Genomic DNA, 20736 nt, shown 5'->3' with positions numbered 1-20736 from the left:
ATATATCTGCTCTACGTCACCAACCTTTGCCCCTGGCAGACATACCCTAGTCTTGTTCTGTCTATTCTTTTTACATAGCATGTTCCCCATTTCCCTGACAGTAGAGTCACCAACAACTACTAGTTCCTGTGTGCCCAGCCCATTCTGTCTTGGGTTGCCGCTGTGTTGCGTGATAATCAAGTGTAAGCTCTGGTGTTGATGTGGGCAGCTGAGAGCTTAATGGGCCCTCGAGGGCAAATACTTTCTCATTCATAAGTCATCAGAGAATTCTTAACAGAAACCATGCACTCTCTGATGAAAGTTCAGTAAATCTTGAAACAGACTGTTATAGTTATGTCTCTCACTGTAAACAAATAATAGTATAGCTTTTCTTTGATGTTTTTTTGTGTAAATTTTTGCTTTCAGTGAAATTTGTGTTTAATGAGTTTGGTTTGTCTTAGCCCTTATAGCATTTATTGGTAGGTCAAAATTGTTCCGGCCATAAAATTCATGAAAGGGCAAAAATACTACTCAATTTACCAATTTATTGTTGCTTATTGTTTCATATTTTGTACATGAAAAGTTTCAGTACTGTTGGTAATGTGTTTTTTGATTACTATAGATTTATCCTGAGTAATTATTAGTGTTGTCTTTTCTTATAAGCCTGAATTCTAAATGAATAAATTAAATGTGAATAACACAAATTAAATCATGTGCACTATTAAGTGTATTTTATTGTTTAAAAAGTATTATATGAAGTCAGTTAAATTCTCATTTAATAAATACAACTTGTTCTTAATATTTGGCAACATTTCTGCATTCCATACTGAATCCCATCATCAGACCTAAACAGGAAAAAATAGTGAGAATATTTGGCATTGGAATAATTGCTAAGGATAGTTCTCCTATGATAAGGGGCTGTAGAATGTATACTACTTGTTGCATAATTGCAAAGAATTCTCTGAGTAGGACATGATATCACAAAAGGGGCTTCCTTTGGAGGGGTGAGAGGTCTGATGACCTGGGTGGCCATTCGGCCGGGCCTCGTTGTCCTATACACCTGTTGGGGAACTGTTCATTGAGGTAGTATTGCACAACCAATGAATAATGCAGTGGTGTTCCGCCTTGTTGGAAGAACACATTGATCCTTTGTTAAAAAGCATGGTTCTGTAAAGGGAAAATCATGTTCCGGGTAAAGACATCAATGAAGGGATAGACGGCGTGATGTCTAAATTTTCAGATGATGTAAAGATCAATAGAGTAGTTAATGATTACCACCAAGCAGAGCTTCTTCAGAGCGACCTAGATAGACTTCAGCTTTAATTCGAGGGCGGTCTGGTCGCAGAAGAGAACAGTCGGTGGATTTTTGGCTGCTGTAAAGGGATAAGTATTTTGATAGTTTTACCTTATGCTTTGTTAATTAACATACCACATCATGTTTAAAAAGATATTAAATAGGTTTAATAGCTTTCGTTAGCTTCTTATTTTGAATTTAACTAGTGATTTTTGGAAGTTGACTCCCGGGGTTGCTGCTAGTATTGTTGAACTAGCCACCAAATTGTAATCAATAAGAATTAGTGCAACATATATATCTCGAACAGATAGCGTAAGGAAAAACATAAAACTAGATAATGTAATACGAAGCACTGTATTAGGAATCTGTTAGCTTAGTATAGTCTTATCAGTTAATGAAAAATATTTATTAATCTTATTAAATTCCATCGTTAATTAAACTGTATTTAAATGGAAATCATGACCCAGACTAGAGCTGCGAAGCAAAGATCACAGGCTAGCCAGAGTCCTGTGACTCAGAGGAGAAACGAAGGGGGCCAATTCTCCACTGCATCAGTCTCAAAAAATTTGCGAAATATGAAATGTTTGCTGAACTTTTTAAAATGGGACATGGTTTAGCCAAGGAGGATGTCTTTGTGTGTGTGCTAGATGCCTAGTGTCAATAAATTAGGCACCAACTCAGCGTTCTGATGGGTGGCTATCAGAGCTTGAGGAGAAGGATAGATTCCCTCAAAGAAATTAATGAGGGACCCATCAAGCTCTCATTTGCCCAACTCAGTGCCAGAGTCCACTGTTGTGCATCAGGCAACACAGCAGCAATCTCCAATGCAAAATGCGCTGGTCCCAAAGGAACTAGTTATTGTTGGTAACTCTATTGTCAGGGAGACGAGGAATATACTATGCAAGGATAGGTGAACAGGACGACCAGGGTATGTCTGCGAGGGACAAAAGTTGATGACGTTGTAGAGCAGATATCATCTTGTAAGGGCACAAAAGGTGATATTGTTGTATACGTTGCAACTAATGACATTAAGAGTAAGAGATCTGCAGATTTACTCAACAAATACAAGTCAATGTTGAAAAAAGTCACAAGTTAGGGTTGAATGTGAAAGTGTGTGCAATTCTGGCCAGACATGATAGGAGGGAGCATATGAAGAGAGAGCCTTGTCGATCAGTTCAGCCGTGGAGAGACTGTGCAAGGCTCAAGGGGTAGAAATTTTTTCAGCTTGGTCTGTGTTTGTTGACAGAAGAGACTGCTTCTACAGGGATGGGCTTAAATACAAAGGGTGCAAGAATATTTGCTGATCATATCGAGGCAGTGTTAGGTCAGTCAGAAAACTGCTTGCTGAGGGGGGGGGGTGGATACACTGACTAAAAGGTTAACAGTGGCCGCAGGCAGAGGCAAAAGTGATTTTTGCACTGTTTCTATTGGAATGAGCAGTAGCAGATGGAAAGCAAGGCAATGGAGATTTCTAGGACTGTTGGGAGTTGTAGTGGAATAAATAAATACATTGGCTGTGTTAGGGTAACTAAGAGTAGGTGCATGTATACTTGCTTGTACACCAATGCTAGGAGTATAGTTAATAAATTTAATGAGCTTGAAGTGCTAGTCAAGACATCAAAGACAGATATTGTTGGGATATCAGAGACATGGTATCACACAGATATAAGCAGTGCAGAATTGAAATTTGGGGATACAATGTGTACAAAGAGGATAGACACGTTGCAGATAAAGGAACCACTGGGTGACAGTGATCACAATGTACTGATATGGGAATTACTTAAAGATGTAACTACCATCAAGGCTAGAGGAAAGGGCTTTTGCTTTCATAAAGCAAAAGGGGTCTCAGACAGTTTTTAAATTCTGTACAATTGGATCAACAGATGATGTTACCAAAGTTAAATTCTAAATGGGAAGCCTTCAGGGACTTAATCTTGGAGGCTACTAGGCTTTTCATTTTAACTAAGAAATACTGTTCAAGTTTCAGGACTTAGTGGATGTCAGATGAAATTATGAGGCTCGTGGCAGAGAAGAAAAATGTATGGAATGCATATAAATTATCAGGTGACAAAGAAGCCTATGGCAGATATAAGCTTGCCCTAATGAAGTCACAAAGGAGATTAGGCAGGCGAAGGGAGATTAGAAGAAATCTTTGGCAAAGGATGGAAAGAGTTTTTTACTTATGTAAAATCTAGAAGGAAAGGGATGAATCAGATTGGACCACTTAACATCGATGGGTTGACTGTTGAAGATCATGCTCAGGTAGCTGATAAACTGAATGAGTATTTTGCATCTACATTCAAACATGAGGAGTTATTCAATGAGGGGAATGCCAGAAGTTAATTAAACTCTAACACGGAGCTACGTGATTTTGTTATAACTAAGTGCAAAGTGGAGGAGAAATTGTTGAAGTTAAACATATGGAATGTACCTGGGGGTGAACGGGATCTATTCAGCTATATTAAAGGAGGCAGCACTGGAAGTAAGTAGACTCTTAACCATAATTATGAGAGCTTTCTTGGACTCAGGGAAAGTCCTCATGGACTGGAGGTGTGCAAATGTATCACCAATTCATAAAGAGGGTTCAGAAGGTGACACAAGTAACTATAGATCTGTTAGTTTAATTTGTATTCCGGGGAAAATAATGGAGTCACTGGTTAAAGAAGCATTGCAGGATCAACCAAACAAGACTGCAGTAATAGTTAAGACACAGCATGGGGTTTTTTAAAGGGGGATGTCTTGTCTGACCCATTTGATTGGATACTATGATGTACTCACAAAGGAACTGAACGTCAAAAATAAGTTTGATGTCATATACTTGTATTTCCGGAAAGCTTTTGATACTGTTGCACATGGAAGACAGCTGTACAAATTGGAGCGATTTGGCATTAAGGGTAAGTTGCTGTAATGGATAAAGGGATGGTTGAGTGGCAGACAACAAAGAGTGGTAATCAATGGACACTGCTCTTTGTGGCGCCTTCATAGCCAGGTGGGCAAGAGCAGCAGTGCATAGCACACGCTTTTTGATTAGACTGGAGTTCAAACCCGTGACCACCAAATACAGAGGATGCAGAAAGGTCGGGGAGTGACCACCGCATATCCCCAGAGCAATATGGCCTCAGTTGCTAATGCTCCTAAAAACCAAATAACAAACAAGAAACAGACAAAGAGAACATAAGGGTGCTCTTACCAAGAAAGGCTTAAATTCTGCAAATTGCAGTGCCTGGAGAGTAGGCATCTGCGAGGTGATATGATTGAGGTGTATAAGGCCTTGAATGGGTTGAGCAAGCTGAATGGTAATGGGATTCTTCCTCTTGCTCAGATTAAGAACCTAAGGGGGCATAGATTTAAATTGAGGAAAGACAGTTGTAGAATAGATGTTCAGAAATTAGCCTTTAGCCAGCAGGTAAAATTGGTGAAGCAGACTTCTATGTTTTGCTGTGGATGTTGATAGCCTAAATAAATTTAAGGCTGAGCTGGACAGGCATTTGGAATGGATGGTGGGGTGAAATGGTAGGGTTTTTTTTTTTTTTTTCTCTTTTTGGCTGATGCTGCATAAGCCTGCTTTTTTGCATTGTATGCCCAAGGCTGCACTGTATATTTTGGCTGCCCGTGTTCAAAGGAAAAACATGCCGCCTGGTAACATTGTAATCCCCTCCTCCAAAAAAAAATAAATAACATTTTTTGTAATAATATTTTATTGATATTAGAATTTAGAAATAATAATTACATTTTTATTTTATTTCCTTATCACGCGTTATTCATGCTACACATATTTGAACATGAAAAGGTATAAAATTAAGACAGCTTTGTGGAATAAATTTAATCGAAAATTGATATACACCTAATTCTGTTTTTACACGATAGATACGTTCCTGAAAAATACGTGTAAAAAAAGACATTGTATTTATGGAAGAAAAGAAGATTGGTTCCGAATCTAAAAAAATCAGTAAAAATAATTAAAAAAAAAACACATAAAATATTCGTTTTAAGCTTATTTTATTTCAACAAAATACACATGTAATAATATGTAATTAAAATGTACTAAAATAAATTTGTATGCATATGAAATGAAAAAAAATTCTTCATGAACAAAAAAAATCTGTTTTACACATAACAAGATTTTATTCATTTTCACTTTCTGATAATAAACGGCGCATACGTTTGCGTACGACTGGAATATCACTGCCATCAGTAGAAATGTTGTGGACATCGTCTTCTTCCTCTATTAATGAAATTCTTTCTGTGATCTCTTCAGCAAAATCAGCACGAGTCTCCTCTGGTGCTGATGTTTCACCGGTTTTACGAACGAATTCAGTTATTAATCATTATGTTCGTGTTTTGGTTAGGCCATTATATAATTCTCTGTAAGAGGCTGTCAACAACTTCAGTTCACGTTGAAACTTCCCAGCGCGTTCCTCATTAGTGTCATGTTTGACAAAATGATTACCTAATTTTCTGGCCAGTTCCAGACCTTCTTTTATTAAATCTGCATTTAGAACAGGATCATTTTCTTCATTATCACTACGTTCTGTGGGATAAGGAGTCCCAAGGACAACCTCTAATATTTCATCTTCGCTTAGGGCTTTGTCTGTTAACAATTCATCAATATCTTCAAACGATAGATCATCGAATCCTTCTCCACCAATTTTGTGTGCTATTGTAATGATGTTGGGAAATTCGGTCGTATTAGGGATGATGGGATCTTTGCTTTTTACACATTGTGGCCAAACCGCTTTCCAACACGCATTTAAAGTTGCTGGTTTTAATTCAGTTAACGCTAATCCAACTTGATTGATACAATCCATAATTGAGAATTTCTTCCACACATCAATGACTGTTAGTGTTTCATCATTCAGTTTGTCCAAAGCGTGTTGGAATGTTCATTTTACGTAGTATGTTTTAATTGTCGCAATTATACCTTGGTCTAGCGGTTATATCAAAGATGTAGTATTAGGTGGCAGAAATAAAATTTGTACGTTTGAGTGTTCCAAAACAGGATGGCCGGGTGCATTTTCAAGAATCAGAAGAACTTTAAATTCGAGACCTTTCAAATTCATATGACGTCTGACTTCTGGGACGAAACATTTGTTGAACCATTCTGTAAAAATAGTAGTGTTCACCCAGGCCTTCTTGTTTGCCATCCAGTGAACAGGCAGTTTTTTGATATCTACACCTTTCATTGAACGTGAGTTTAGGGCTCGATTTACCAGCAGTGGTTTCGACATACGATCTCCTGAAGCGTTGGAGGAAAATAATAAGGTCACACGATCCTTAGCTACCTTAAAACCACCAGCAGTTTTCTGCGATTTGGCTACATACGTTCTGTTCGGCATTCGTTTCCAGAAGAAACCAGTTTCATCAGCATTCCACACTTCATCAGGAGTGTATCCTCCATCTTCAATAATTTTTGCAAGTTCCTGCGGGAATACTTTAGCAGCCGATTCATCTGCAGATGCAGTTTCACCTTTAATTTTTATATTATGAAGAGCATTCCTTTTAAGAAACCCTGTCATCCAACCTGTACTCGCAGAAAATTCATACTTTCTGTTTAACTGAGATGAAGTGCTTGGCTCCTTTTCTTTAATCTGTCTGTAAATTCTTAGTGCTGTTTGCTTGATGGCATTTCCATCTACTGGTACTCTTTTTTGTGACTGATCTTCTATCCATATTACCAGGGCCTTTTCCATTTTTTCCTTGACAATATCTCTTGTATATGATGATGAATTAACACTTACTTTTGTTCCAGAACATACCGACTTCCTAATTGCAGCTTCATTTTTCTTAATAGTTCTTACGGTAGCTTCATGTACACCAAAATGCTTTCCTACAGACGTAGCCCCTTGTCCAGTTGCAAGACGATCTAAAATTTGAATTTTAAGTTCCAAAGAAATCGCTTTTCTTTTCATTTTGGTAATAGGCGAATTATTCGACATTATATAAGGGCTACCGAAAAATATCTCAGTTATAATTAATAAAAAAAGGTATGAAAATTTTGTAAACTTACAATTTATTGACTATCGGCAAAATTAATAAATTTATATGTGCACAAATTTCACTAAAGATTCTTTCACTTTGAAATAGAGCTTACTACTACATGTCTGCCGAAGATACAATGCAGGAATACCGTAGATGTGCACCAATTCAATAAAAACGTTGATGATTCATAGATACCTAGATGTACACATTGGTAAGCAAAAGCACACGTTTCAAAACGCATACACTAGCTGTTATCCAATCTATTGGTTCGTGTAATATAGAAATGATACTAATATGCCACAAATAAAAAAATTTTTCTTAGAATTTAGGCAAAAAAAAATTCATAGAAATCGTGTTAAATCAAAATGACTCGCGTAAAAAGAGAATGAAATATTTATTTTGAATTCGTGTTAAACCAAATTCGTGTAAAAAAAGTTCGTGCAAAAACAGAATTAGGTGTATATGTTTTAAATAATGACTGTTTTGAAAAGGGAAAAAAAAAAAAAATTGTGAACACAGATATTAATAATAATTGTTATAAAAATACATAAATATGTAATATTAATTATTTTTTTTTTGTCCTCACTTTTTCCCATTATATATGGGACCAGCGGTTTTTTTTTTTTTTTTTTATTGTTTTGGCATGCAATTTTTACGGCTGGATGCCCTTCCTGACTCCAACTCTCACTCTTTATCTGGGCTGGGAATATGCAGTGGGCATTCTCTGACTTTCCGCTTCCTCCGTATTTGGTGGTCACGGGGTGGAACCCCGGTCTAATCAAGAAGAGTGTGCTACGCACTACTGCTCCTGTCCACCTGGCTACGGAGGCACATATAAATATATAATATTAATAATAACCTTTATTTATAACTAAACATAATTACACGTATAAAGTTTAATTCATGTGTTCTTACATGTTTAACTTATAAATAAATTGAAATAAAATGACTAGATATTAAATAAATTGGACTTTTCGGGCCTGGAAATTTTTTTTTATCATGTCGTGCATATCTAATCTTTCAGCTAAATTGTGTTCTTTCGAAACTAGTGCTAAATTATCCAATCTGTCTTGGGACATTGTACTACAAAGATAATTTTTAATTAATTTTAATTTGGAAAATGATCTTTCTTCTCCAGTAGCTACACTCACTGGCAATGTAAGAAGTATTCTTAGAGCAACCACTACGTTTGGAAAAGTGGCACATAAATTATTTTCAAAAATATACTCTAATACTTCTGTTACTCTCAAATTTGGTTTTAAAATATTTTTTAGTACTTAATTCATCGGTCATGTCAACGGTATCGATATCCTTTTCGTTCTTGGTATTGTCTGTTAATTTATTTTGCAAATCTTTACATTTTAGAATTTCTTGATCGGTTACATACTTTAAATTATGTATGTCATATAAAAAATTTAAATGATCACTGTGTTCTTAATAAATCAAACCTGTCTTTAAGAGAATTTATTGTTTTGTCTAGTATTGAAATATAAAAATTAACTTTGAAATTTAACTGTGCATCGTTTATGCCTTCATCTGAATTTTCATTATCAAATGATTCAAATTGAATTTTCTTTTTACATCGACTTATAAGAGAGACAACAGGAAATTTAGTTTTGGTTTCCAATATTTTGGCTTTTGATTCATTTAAAAACTAAAAATCCCCTATCAGATTGTTTGCTTTGTAAGTAACTAGATAAATTATTTAATTGATCAAGCCAAGAATTTATATTCAGTTTTGGATTTTGCATTGTGTTACTTACTGCATTCACATTATTTAATATTTCGTACCAAATTTCTATTGAATCTATAAATTTAAATGATTTTAATTTCGAGGCTAAATATTTTTACTGGTGTTTTGATCTAACATCTTTATTCTTATCTTCCATTATTTCTAAAAGGGCATCATAAATTTCACCAATTTCTTGTCTTAATGGCCTTATTGCATATATGAGACTTTCCCATCTTGTATGGGAAAGTCTCATAGATAAGTCTGCATATGCCTCTACTAATGCTAAAATGGTAGGTCTTACACCCAGGGAATAGCAACCCCGAAATAACTTATACACTTGGTGGAGTTTAACTAAAGTCAGTAGTGGAAGAAAAAGACTTGGGGAGTTATGATACGGTCAGACATGAAGTTCTCAGAGTACTGTAGACAGGTTGCAAGGAAGGCCCACAGTATCCTGTATATGATTTATTGAACATTTGCTAGTAGAGATAAGAAATCATAATCTCATTATATAAGGCTATTGTTAGACCATACATGAAACAGTGTGTTCAAGTATGGACACCACACCTAAAAAAAGACATCAAACTTCTTGGAAGGGCCCAAAGATGAGTAACCTGCCTGGTGAGATTGGCAAATGGGTGTCCATATGAAGGAGGACTTTGTATATGTGGGTTGCACAGCTTGGAAACTAGGTACCTTAGAGGAGACTTGATTGAGGTGTTTAAGGCTCTGAGAGACAAAATTAAAATGTAATATAATGAAATTTTCATGGTTTCAAATGATTCTAGAATTAGGGGCCATAAATTCAAGTTATGGGGGAAGAGGAGATGTTTAGAGTGGATTGCAGGAAGTTTTATTTTAGCCAGTGAATTATAAATCACGAATAAGTTACCTACACAAGGCTGACAGTTTGGGGAAATTCAGTGGTCAGCCGGATGAAATTATTGAATTTCATCCTGTAAAATTAAATAAAATAAAATTATTTATTTTATTTAATTATTTTATTTACCATATGGCCATTGCTAAAGTAAAAAGGAACATCATCCAGAAAATCCATCAAGTATTCTCTATCATATCTAAGTATGTTTTGCCAGTAATGTTGTTGCCTAAAAAATAAGGACCAATCATTTGACCATCCCATATCACAGCTCACATCATAACCTGGGAGGAGTAATTTTGCACATTAGTCACTTCCATCCAGTTAAGGATACTGTGTGGCCAGTAATGAAAATTGTGCCTGTTGACGTTAAAATATTGCTTTACCACTGAAGAAGATCGATATATCTCTGTTTTACAACATCAGTTCACAAAACTGTTGTTGTTGTTAATGTGCATCATCACCATGCAAATCCTGAACGAATGCTTTATTTGGACGAAAATAATTTTTTCGAAGAATTCACACTACTGACCTTTGGCCAATCCCCTTTTCTTGACTTAACTTCCTCGTTGATTTTTTTGGGCTGTTTACAAGCTGCTCCAATACCATCAATGATGTTTCTTCATCTGTTACATGTCTTGGTGTCCCACTTTGAGGACAACCAGCAACACTTCTTTATTTAAAAGTTTATTAGTCATCCAATGGTTGATTAATGACTTGAAGGCCAGTGTGGATTTGATCTGTTAAATTCTTCGGCAACTGAATGGTGTATGTAATACCTGTACCCCAATAATAAAAAGCTCACTCTGTCATCCTTAGATAATTTGTCAGTCATTTTTTTTTAGTTCTGAAGCAAAAAAATATTAATATGCAGTATTTATAATGGTACATAACTTTTGAATCACCCTGTAAATTCATGCATGAATAAACTTTTAGGGATGGGAATACCAGAAACTTACCATGCTATAACTGGAAGGTAAACGTTTTTTTTTTTTTTTTTTTTTGATAACTGAGAAGAAAGCATAAGAGAAACTGTTGAAGCTAAAAGTAAAAATGGCCACTTGGAATCTACTGAAAGGAAGTGACAAAAGAGGTAAGCAAACCCTAGGCAATAGTTATGAGCACCCTTGGAGTCAGGGGAGGCACTCTGAGTGGAGTTAGGCATATGGCTCACCTATTGTTAAAGAGAAATGAAGGGGTAAAGCTAGTAATTACAGACTAGTTAGCTTGACTTCTGTTCCAGCGAAGATAAAATGTAGCCAGTGGTTAAAGATGTAATGCTAGAAAATCTTGACAGGAATGCAATTATGTGACAGTCACAGCATGGATTTGCTAACGGGAGATCTTGTCTGATCAATATGATTACGTACTATGGTGTGGTAACAGAGAAACTGGATGCAAAAAATAATTTTGATATTGTGTAGGTTTCTTGTATCATATATTCTTGTAGTTACCAACCAAATAGAGAAGTGGGGATGCGGGGGTGGAAATCCAAAAAAATTTAAGGAGATAAATAAAGTCCACCCTTATATAGGGCGAATAAAGTGATTAGAAAAACAAAGGAAAACTAAAAAATGCCAGCACGATGGTTTTAAGTTTGCGCTTTTGGACATAAATCATATAACAGATTGGAAGAGAATTTTCAGAAGTGAAAAACTCCTGGAAAAGCAGCAAAACGATAAAATACTTCCTTTACTGCAATACTCTCACCAACTGAAATGAATTAATGAAAAAAATAACCTAAAGGAGTTGCTGTAGCCCGTGCCAGTGAGCCTTAATATATAGGCCACCTTCCTGACCAGCAGAGCTGTAAAACTGAATTAAAACTGTATGAATAGAAATACAGTCATGCCTCGTATGGCATGATAGTTGTGTTCCTAGAAACCCTCGTGCAATGCAAAATCGTGCAATATAAACAATAGGCCCTATGGGAAAAATAGGGTTAGGTACCGACCACCCAAGATTGAAACACATTGGTAACCAAAACATTACCAAACACAATAAATAATCTTAATAAAATACTTACATATTTTATAACGATTAAAATATGTAATAAAAAATAATACTATAAATTTTTACAATATTTATTATAATATAATAAAAAACGTATTTTTTTACAACTATTACGTAATAAAATGTTGCTAATGCTTTTGCTTCTATCGTAAGCAAACTTGTTTTTTGTTTGATTTTCTATCCAAACAGATGACAGCCGTTCCATCTCTTCCAATTCTTTGTGTCTTAATCTAATGGATTTTAATTACACTTTGAGTTGTTCCTGCTATGAAAGTTGTTTTTATTTTCTCTGCATTCTTTGTAATTCTTGGCGTTGCCTTATTTAGGTCTGTAACACGTGCAATATCACATGGTCTTTCCTTTCACTCAAAGCGTTTCACAATTTCATATTTTTTCTCTAAATATGCCTTGCTGGGGAAACCCCGGTGGGCCGGAGTGATTTTGGCCATAAACCATAGTATGAGGCGACTATAAATTTTCCCGGGTAAGAATTTTTGATCCAGTCCGCCTCTGTTTATCGATATTGCTTTTCTTTTTCTCTCTGAATCTGCAGTGTCTTCACCAGGACGCTTCCTTTTCACACCTTTTTAAGTATTTTACTCATTTTTAGGGAAGAAGCACAATTACAAAACAAGGAGGCACGCTTGATATACATAAACAAAGCTGCGCGTGTGTAGCAACTGAATAAACAACACCATAAAGGCAGAGGTACACCTCATATTTTACTAAAGCACATTTCTGGGGGTTACTACCATAAAACAATAAAAACAATTTCCAGTTGCGTTTCTGCTAGTGGAATCTGGTAGTAAACTCGATATAATTGCATTTGCGATTATACCGATAGCTGGAATTGTGTTGGTTTTTACGTTTTTATGGTGAAATGTGTTTCCCCTTCACTGATATAAAAAAACATAAATACATTTTCAGAAACTTCTCTTCATTCCTATCGTGTTGCGTTCGGTTCGGGTGATTCTGCCATTTCTTGTAAACACAAAGATGAATCGTGCATAAGCGAATTTGGTTCGTGTTATATAAGATATCGTTCTCCTATTTATAAATCGTGTATGATCGAATTCATGTAGTGTAAACACGTGTTACACGAGGACTGACTGTACTCACAGACAGTACCTCAGGTGGGGATAGAGCATCTAATAATTTTATTTGAAATCTGAAATACAGTACTGAATCCCTTATCCAGAAAGCTTGGAACAGAAGGCTTTCTAGATTTCATGTCCTTAGCAACAGAAATTAGAACACTTGGGAAATAAATAATTAAAAGTCTTATATTAATTACTTTATCTAAAAAGTGTTAGAAAATACAAATTTTAATACTACTATAATCAAATCAATCAACTAAACAGCAGAATATAAAAATTAAAATAGTTCATTTACAAAATAAAAATACAGTACATATGAAATTCTAAAAATTAAGTGTAGATAAGTGTTAAATAGTATATAATAAAATATATTATAACTTCAGTATGGGTGTGAGGTTGAAAATTTTCTCTCTCAAATATCCCTACTTTTTGCAATAAGCATTAAGTATTTCATATATTTGTCAATATATGCAGTGCAACCTCAATACATTGTGCCTGTCAGTGATATCTTTTAATATCCACTTTATAGCACCTTAAATAAAATTTACTTAATTTTCTGATTTTTTAGATGAATGCACATTGACCTGACAAGTGGTTTTATTGTAATAAATTTCATTTCACCATGTGTGTATGTAGGGGGGGGGGGATTGCTAAGTAGGAACAATGAATGTTTTGTGTGATATTGTTTTATTACCAGCAAATGCATGTAAACTGTCTATTAGCTATGGAAAGAATACATTTGTATTTATCTCATCTTTTCACCTCTGAAAGCAAAAGATAAATTTATTTTTTATTTTAATGGAATAAAGATAATACGTTTCTTGATTATTTTTATTTGTGGCATGGGTTAACTTTTGCTGAGCCATGCCTGCTATCCTTGCAACAGACAGTAACCTGTCAACACATTATAATTGTCGAATTTAGTGTTTTTAAAAAAATGTACAAAGTTTTCATTTTCAAAAATCTTAAAAATTCCAATCGGGGGGGGGGGGGGTCCTCAGTTTGATAAGATACTTCAGAGCCCACTGCAAGCAGAAACCTCATTGCTGTGAGGCCACATACTTATGGAAAACTACTTTTTACAAAAAAATTTCACTAGAGTCTTAGAAGAATTGCTTAATACTAAAAAATATAATAGCTTTTCAATTGTATTAAGTACTGTTTAGAAAAGTAGTTAGAAAATTTTATTATTACTATTATTTCATTTTTTATCAAAATCTGCCCTCAGTGGCTGTAATGTTATTGTTACTTTTTTTATTCAAGATTGAACGTCTTCAAGAAGACCTTCAGAGGGATGCAGAAAAGAAAGGAATGTTGGAATGCAAAATTGATGTAAGTATCTGAATAGATACTTTTTTAATGGTATGGAAAACTCAGATTGGCTAATTTATTTAATTTCTTTTTAAAACTTCTTGTTTAAAAAAAAAATAATTTCTCCATTCCTTCCATTCCCTAAATTTATCTTAACCGAAAAATAAGATGAAACACCATTAACAGAAGTTTCTCTAAACTTTCTACGTATTCATTATTATTTCTCTTTTGCTACTTATACAGGAAATTTCGTATGCCACATGTAATAAAAACCTATAAAGCTAAATGGCAGTCTGTCATAATTTGAAAAATTATATAAAAGGATTTTTGCCTGCTAAGGCCCCATCTCACATGGATTAGATTTAGGTGAATAAAATAAACAGATGAAATAACATTTCAGTACCTCTTGAATGGTTTCAGTAATCCCAAAGTTGTTTTTTTTTTTTTTTTTTTTTTGTGTGTGTGTGTGTTTTCTATTTTTAACTACAATAAAACTAACAAAAATAATTTTATTGTAATTTGGAAAGAACATAATGTTGTAATTATTCGTTAGATTATGTAAGAAGTATAAACACCTAGTTACATGAATAACTTTCAAAATTAGCTTGATAACAGGATTTAAGATCCTCGAACTTGAATTGTTATGCAAAATGCTCTCATCTACCACCTGGAACAAGGTGCTAGATGACTCTTATCAAACTGAGGAACACCACTAATTTTCTTGTTGGAAGCTTGAAGTGGGGAAACCCACATTTAGTCTCCAGAGCAAACTGCGATAACCCCAATCTGTTCCTTAATGCGTTATCTTTGATGTCTTTTGAAGTATGATGGGTATCACAAACCAATCTTTCTTGCATTTCAAGGTTACTGCTCTGAAATGGTGTTTGCAGGCCACCATGCCGAACCTATTAATATCTTTACAGAGGCATCAGAACCACCTAATGTAAATCTTGTTGCGTCTATTCAGCCAGATAGTAACTGGAAGGAGTCTGAGTAGTGTGTATGCGGGCAGCATACACACTGATTCTTGCTGTGTGTACACAGTATTCAACGATTTCATTACTTCATATGTGATCCCTCCTCCCCACCTTATCTTTACCTAGATGCAGTGGTGAGCTGTAGTGGGCTTGTGAGAGCCCATTGTTATTTTTGAAAATTTGCGAGCCCATTGTTGAGACAATAATTTATTTTACAAATGAAATCCTGAATGCAGTTATTGAGTATCCAGAGCCGAAACTGTGGTGGGGTGAGTGATATCCCTATCCCCAATATTTTAATGGTACAATTGATCAATTATGTATTTTAAAACCTTCATTTTTGATTTAATTACAGTCGGACTTCTGTTTGACCAACTTCTTTATAGCGAATTTTTTAAAATTCCTTGTAATTACATTTAAAATAGTTTCCGTTGAACGAAGAAAATTTCCATACGACGACGGATTACGAGAGACAACTTTGTGTGCGCTGTTCCCACCTCTGGTTTTTAGGCAATTAGAAAGCGAGAATCAAGGGGTGAAAGGGATTACCGTTTCACAATGTTAGTGGTGTCCCTAAAACCTATGCACACACCGAGAAGTTGTGCTAGTCAATATGCTTTCCATAGCCAGTCAGAGGATTAAGATTCTCGACACAGATTATAGCCTCTGGTCAACCTGTGTTGTCTTTCCACTTTACTCCACAAGATGCCATATGTTTTTCGGAGAAGTGAGTGATCCACGCCTTACAGTAAATTTCTCCTGTCTATGTTTACATGGTCACAATAGCTGAATATCTGTGTGATTCCGACATTTTGCACAATATTCAAAGAACTAGTGACAGTAACAACGTAGAGGGGAGTGGGGGGATTGAAGCAACTAAGATATTATATAAAATTTATGAAGATGAACTGTTGACAGATTTTGAAATTTTGTCGAGGCTTTCACTGTGTAGAAAATGTTCTAAAATATAATGGCATGCAGGCAATAATTTAAAAAAAAAAAAAAAAAAACTGTATGCATTATATCACCAATCTCCAAAAAACCAGCACGAATTAAGGATGATTGCTAAAGAACTTGATGTGGAAACTATAAAGATCGGTTATGTGTTCGGACTATGATGAGTAGCTTGCAGAGGGCAATTACGGGTTAAGGGAATTATCCTGCATTGTGCAAACATTTTGAATCAGAAGTTAAATATTCCGGATTATTAAATCAACTTTTAAATCTGGAATTTCTTAGCCATTTAGCATAATGACCGACATCCTGCAGGAGCTCTCTTACCTTTCAGAAGCTTTACAGATTCACTATGGTAAAAGCTTATAAATTAATTATTCGAACTATCAATGCTATTGATAATTTGAAAAATTCTGAAGGAAATTATGAAGCTAAATTTGAGAGCATGTTGAAGTGGAAAGAATTTGAAGGAATCGAAAGTAAGAACACATTTAAAAAATTACCCCGTGACAGGTTATTAAATGCATTGTTTTATTCTTAAAAGATAAATTATTAATGCAACAGAGTGATTTTAAATTAAATAAAGAAAATAATCATACCATTGAAATAAATTTTAAACATATGCTACTGGAAATCGTGGAATATGAAAGAACGTTTGTTTCGGCGGCAAGATGGTGAAAACCGAATAAGAAATTTTTTTTCTGATAAAATATGAAATAAAAATTAATGATTTTAGAAATTTTGTCGAAGACAGTTTCTCTTTAAAATCGAGTGAAATTCCCATTTCAATTAAGAAAGCCAGAAATATCTTTCTAACTATTGCGGTTAGCAGTGCTGAAACTGAGCGAGCTTTCAGCTCTATGAATAATGTTGACAATTAAACACGTTGCAGATTATGATGACCATACATCTAAATGGAAAACCATTGCTTCGATTTGATTTGGATCTTTATGTCGAATCATTCCTCTGTAATCATCGCTCAGCTATTGAGCAAAGCTCAACAACAAATATTAATAAAGAAGTAAATTGTATATGGCAATTTTCAGAATAATTTTTTCTTGAATATTTGTGTAATAATTTTTTTTTCATGTAATTGTGATTTTTGTGTACCTTTTCTAGAATAGTTTGATTTTTATGTAATATTTTTTATATTGTGGAATGTTTTGTGATAGTTTTTATGTGTGATACGAGAAATATTTTTATTCACAATATTAAAATTTTATCATGAAAAAAATGTATCCATTATATTTCCCTATTTGTAGAAAAAAAAAAAAAAGAATAAAAAAGTTGTGCGTCTGCCGAGCACGCACGGTAGATGGTTTATGTGAAACTTCCTTCGTGTTTCTTTTAGATATTTGGATTTGTATATACTGATTATGAAATAAAAGAGCTTTTGTATTGTAAATATTTTATTGATCATTCACAAATTTCCATAATTTCTGGAAGACAATATACAATGGATTTATGGTATCAAAAGTAAGAGACATATACTTGCTACTGCAACGTATCTAAATGTCTCTGAAAACAGCGTCAATTGAGGTACCCGACCTTAGTTGGAACGACATACGTAGCTGTTCGGGGCACTTAACAGAATGTTACATGCCCCGAACAGCTGCTTATGCGAAAATGCGAGACAAAAAAGAAATTGTTGACAAATCTCTGTATTGTTGCAGTCATACTTACTGCAGTAGTAACTGCAGGAAGTATGATTGTGATGTCATACCATTAAAAAATTTTAAAAAGTTAGAACTCCAGATATCGTACTGGTCACGAAAAATGCGTCACATGCTCTAATCATGCTACTAGTGAGTGCTCCACACAACTAGTGGTGTGAGAGTGGGAAGCGCCGTGGATGACGTCACTTCGCTGCAGATGACATGACCTATCACATTTATTCAGTAGGTATCTCCCCCCACAAAGATGTTTCACATCAAAAAGTTAGCAAAAGTGCAAGCCCATTGTTAAAATATTCACAGCTCACCACTGCCTAGATGTCAGATGTAAACATTCACTCCAGCCCTTCTGTCAGACAGTGTGACCCACTCGCTGGTTTTCGTGTCCATGGCATGCTAACTACCTTTTCCAAGAGGCTAAACCAGTCATTGTGCATTTGTGTCTGCAGATAGATGGGAATCATGGCAAGATCCAGTCTTCCTTACATTTTGAGGGTACAGCTCTAAAATGGTGTTCGGAGAGTTCACCAGACTGACCCTACTTGTAACTCTCTAGGAAGCATCCAGATTAACTAGTGTATAATCTCATTGCCTCTACTCCAGCCAGATAGTGACTGGCAGAAGTACAAGTAGCGTGTATGCATGGGCATTGTCAAGGAGTTGGATATATATTAATTTCGTGTGTATGCCGTATTACACCATATCCAAAAATTTCATTGCTTTATTCATGGCCCCCTCTCTACTTTTAATTTATTTGGTTGAATGAACCATGATTAGTCAAACTAATAGAACAACCTTATGTGCAAAAAGATATAAACTAAATGTGATCTCATTTTCAATCTTTGTGATTTCTGTTTCTACTTACAGTCAGCCAAGCCCTACTTAACTTTTTTTTTTTTTTTTGACAGAATTCCAATTATCAGTAGTCTTCAACCACTGCTCATCTCAGCTGCTCTAATATTCACTGTGCAGTTCCTTTCACTTCAAAGCTGATACTTGTGTGGATATGTCTGCTCTGGTATTCCCTGCAAAAGACAGTAATTTGGAACTCCTCTTTTTGATCTTCTCAGGCTTGAAATCTCTCTGCCCTATTCTTTCAAATTCATCTGCTGCCTCTATCGTTCTCCCAGCTCCACTAATCACTTGGAACTCTCTGATTTCCTCTTGCTGAAAGTCTACTTTCTTAGCAGTGAGCTAATTTTCCTTGATGTTGAAAATTTTCACAGCTCCAGCTGGCTTCAATTTTCTAGTCTCACTGATCCAGCTGCTTGAGATGCTGTGGCTTTTGCAATTAATAATGACCTCTCACAGACTGTTCATTTACCTTCCAGAATACCAGACAATCCTAACCACACATCTAACGCCCTGAATGTTTTTCTCACCAACAAACCTTCCAAGTACACAGTTGAGATGAGTGGGCTTTTAGGCGTCTCCGATCACAATTTCATAATAGTTTCTTGCCCAGTGGAGCCTTTCTCTTGTGAACATTCTCAGCCTCACGTTGTCAGGCATTATAAGAATGTGAATTGGGGTGATCTGTTAGATTTCTATTCTTTTTCTTGTGAGGGTCCTGAGCTGGATATCATCATTCTTCTCTTTCTTGGTGATTCTCTCTCTCTCTCTCAGTGTAATTCCGAAATTTTTTTTTGGCTGGTACAGCACAAGCCTCAGGCTTCCTTGCACCATATGAATAATAATAATAATAATAATGTCAATGTTTGTTCAGGTCGTGTGAGTGAAATTACTTTTGTAGGGATGAAATCTTTTATTTCATACTCTACCTTAAAATCTCATACTTTATCTAAACCTTGGTTTTTCGATAAATGTGCTACAGTTCAAGACAATGTTGTGTATTGTATATATGGCTTATGTCTAAATCTCCAGGTTCATTTTCTTTCTACACTAAAGATTGCAACAATTGTAAAGCAGTTATTAATCAATCCAAACTATATTTTGAATGAACTAAGAATAGAAAATTTGCTTTGTGTTGAAACATTAGTTGAGCATTCTGGTCTCTTACCAAAGCCGTTGGCTGCATCTCCCACCTCTGTTAAAACCTTATTGTTCTATTGCATCCTCAGCTAAAGATAATGCCATCTGGCATCATACTTTTCCCTTAACTCTCTTTTATAGGTAATTTTGGTAAAATGCCTGCTACCATTCCCACTACACACCACCCAACGTCTTTTGTGGTCTTCTATCAAAATGATGTCAGAAGAATTTTGAACTACCTTTGATACCAAGGAAGCTCAAGATTCTGATGACATTTCTCAACTTGTTCTCATTACCAGTGTTCATGAGCTTAAGAATTTTGAAAAAATCTTGATACCAAGAAAGATCAGGGTTCTGATGATGTTTCTCCACTTGTTCTCAGTACCTGTGCTCATTAATTTGCTCCTCTTCAGTGTTGCCTTTTTATACTTTCACCAATGATTTTTCTTCTGCTTGGAAATTTTCTCATAAGCAGATAGTTCCTAAAAAGGATGACTAATTCTTTCCTATCCAGTTATTATTCCATTGCCTTTATTTACTCTTTTTCCAAACTAATGGAGAAATTCATTAACCACCTACTGAACTATCCCAAAACCTTCCATCCGATCAGTGATCACCAATGTGGATTTTGTTAATGTTGATTTACTGGTGATATATTGGCTTATGCTAACTGGATGATAAAAACTTATGTTGAAAACAATTTAAATGCTCTTTAAAGTATGGTCTTATTGTCTTCTTGCAGTCAAAGATTTGGGTTGGTGATTCAATGTAATTTTGGTGTCAGGTTTGGGGTCCGCGTGCCACTGGTTCCATTGTGCATTGGATCATTGATTCTATCTTGAGGAATTCATGTAAATT

General features: G+C 35.2%; 1 protein-coding gene across 2 annotated transcripts in view; it reads left to right on the top strand.

Moving 5' to 3' along the window:
- The window catches only part of SMC3 (structural maintenance of chromosomes 3), a 616656-nt gene that overhangs the window by 191351 nt on the left and 404569 nt on the right, over nucleotides 1-20736 (top strand). For both annotated transcript variants that reach the window (XM_090374164.1, XM_090374163.1), the window contains exon 12: nucleotides 14235-14303. In XM_090374164.1, coding sequence (XP_090230290.1) covers nucleotides 14235-14303 — 69 coding nt within the window. The remainder of the gene's footprint in view (nucleotides 1-14234; nucleotides 14304-20736) is intronic.

The sequence above is a fragment of the Mastigoproctus giganteus genome, chromosome 5, assembly GCF_048544385.1.
Source record: "Mastigoproctus giganteus isolate SK-2022 chromosome 5, ASM4854438v1, whole genome shotgun sequence".
Classification (NCBI taxonomy): domain Eukaryota; kingdom Metazoa; phylum Arthropoda; class Arachnida; order Uropygi; family Thelyphonidae; genus Mastigoproctus; species Mastigoproctus giganteus.
The sequence above is the reverse complement of the archived record's forward strand: the minus strand, read 5'-3'. Positions and strand labels throughout refer to the sequence as shown.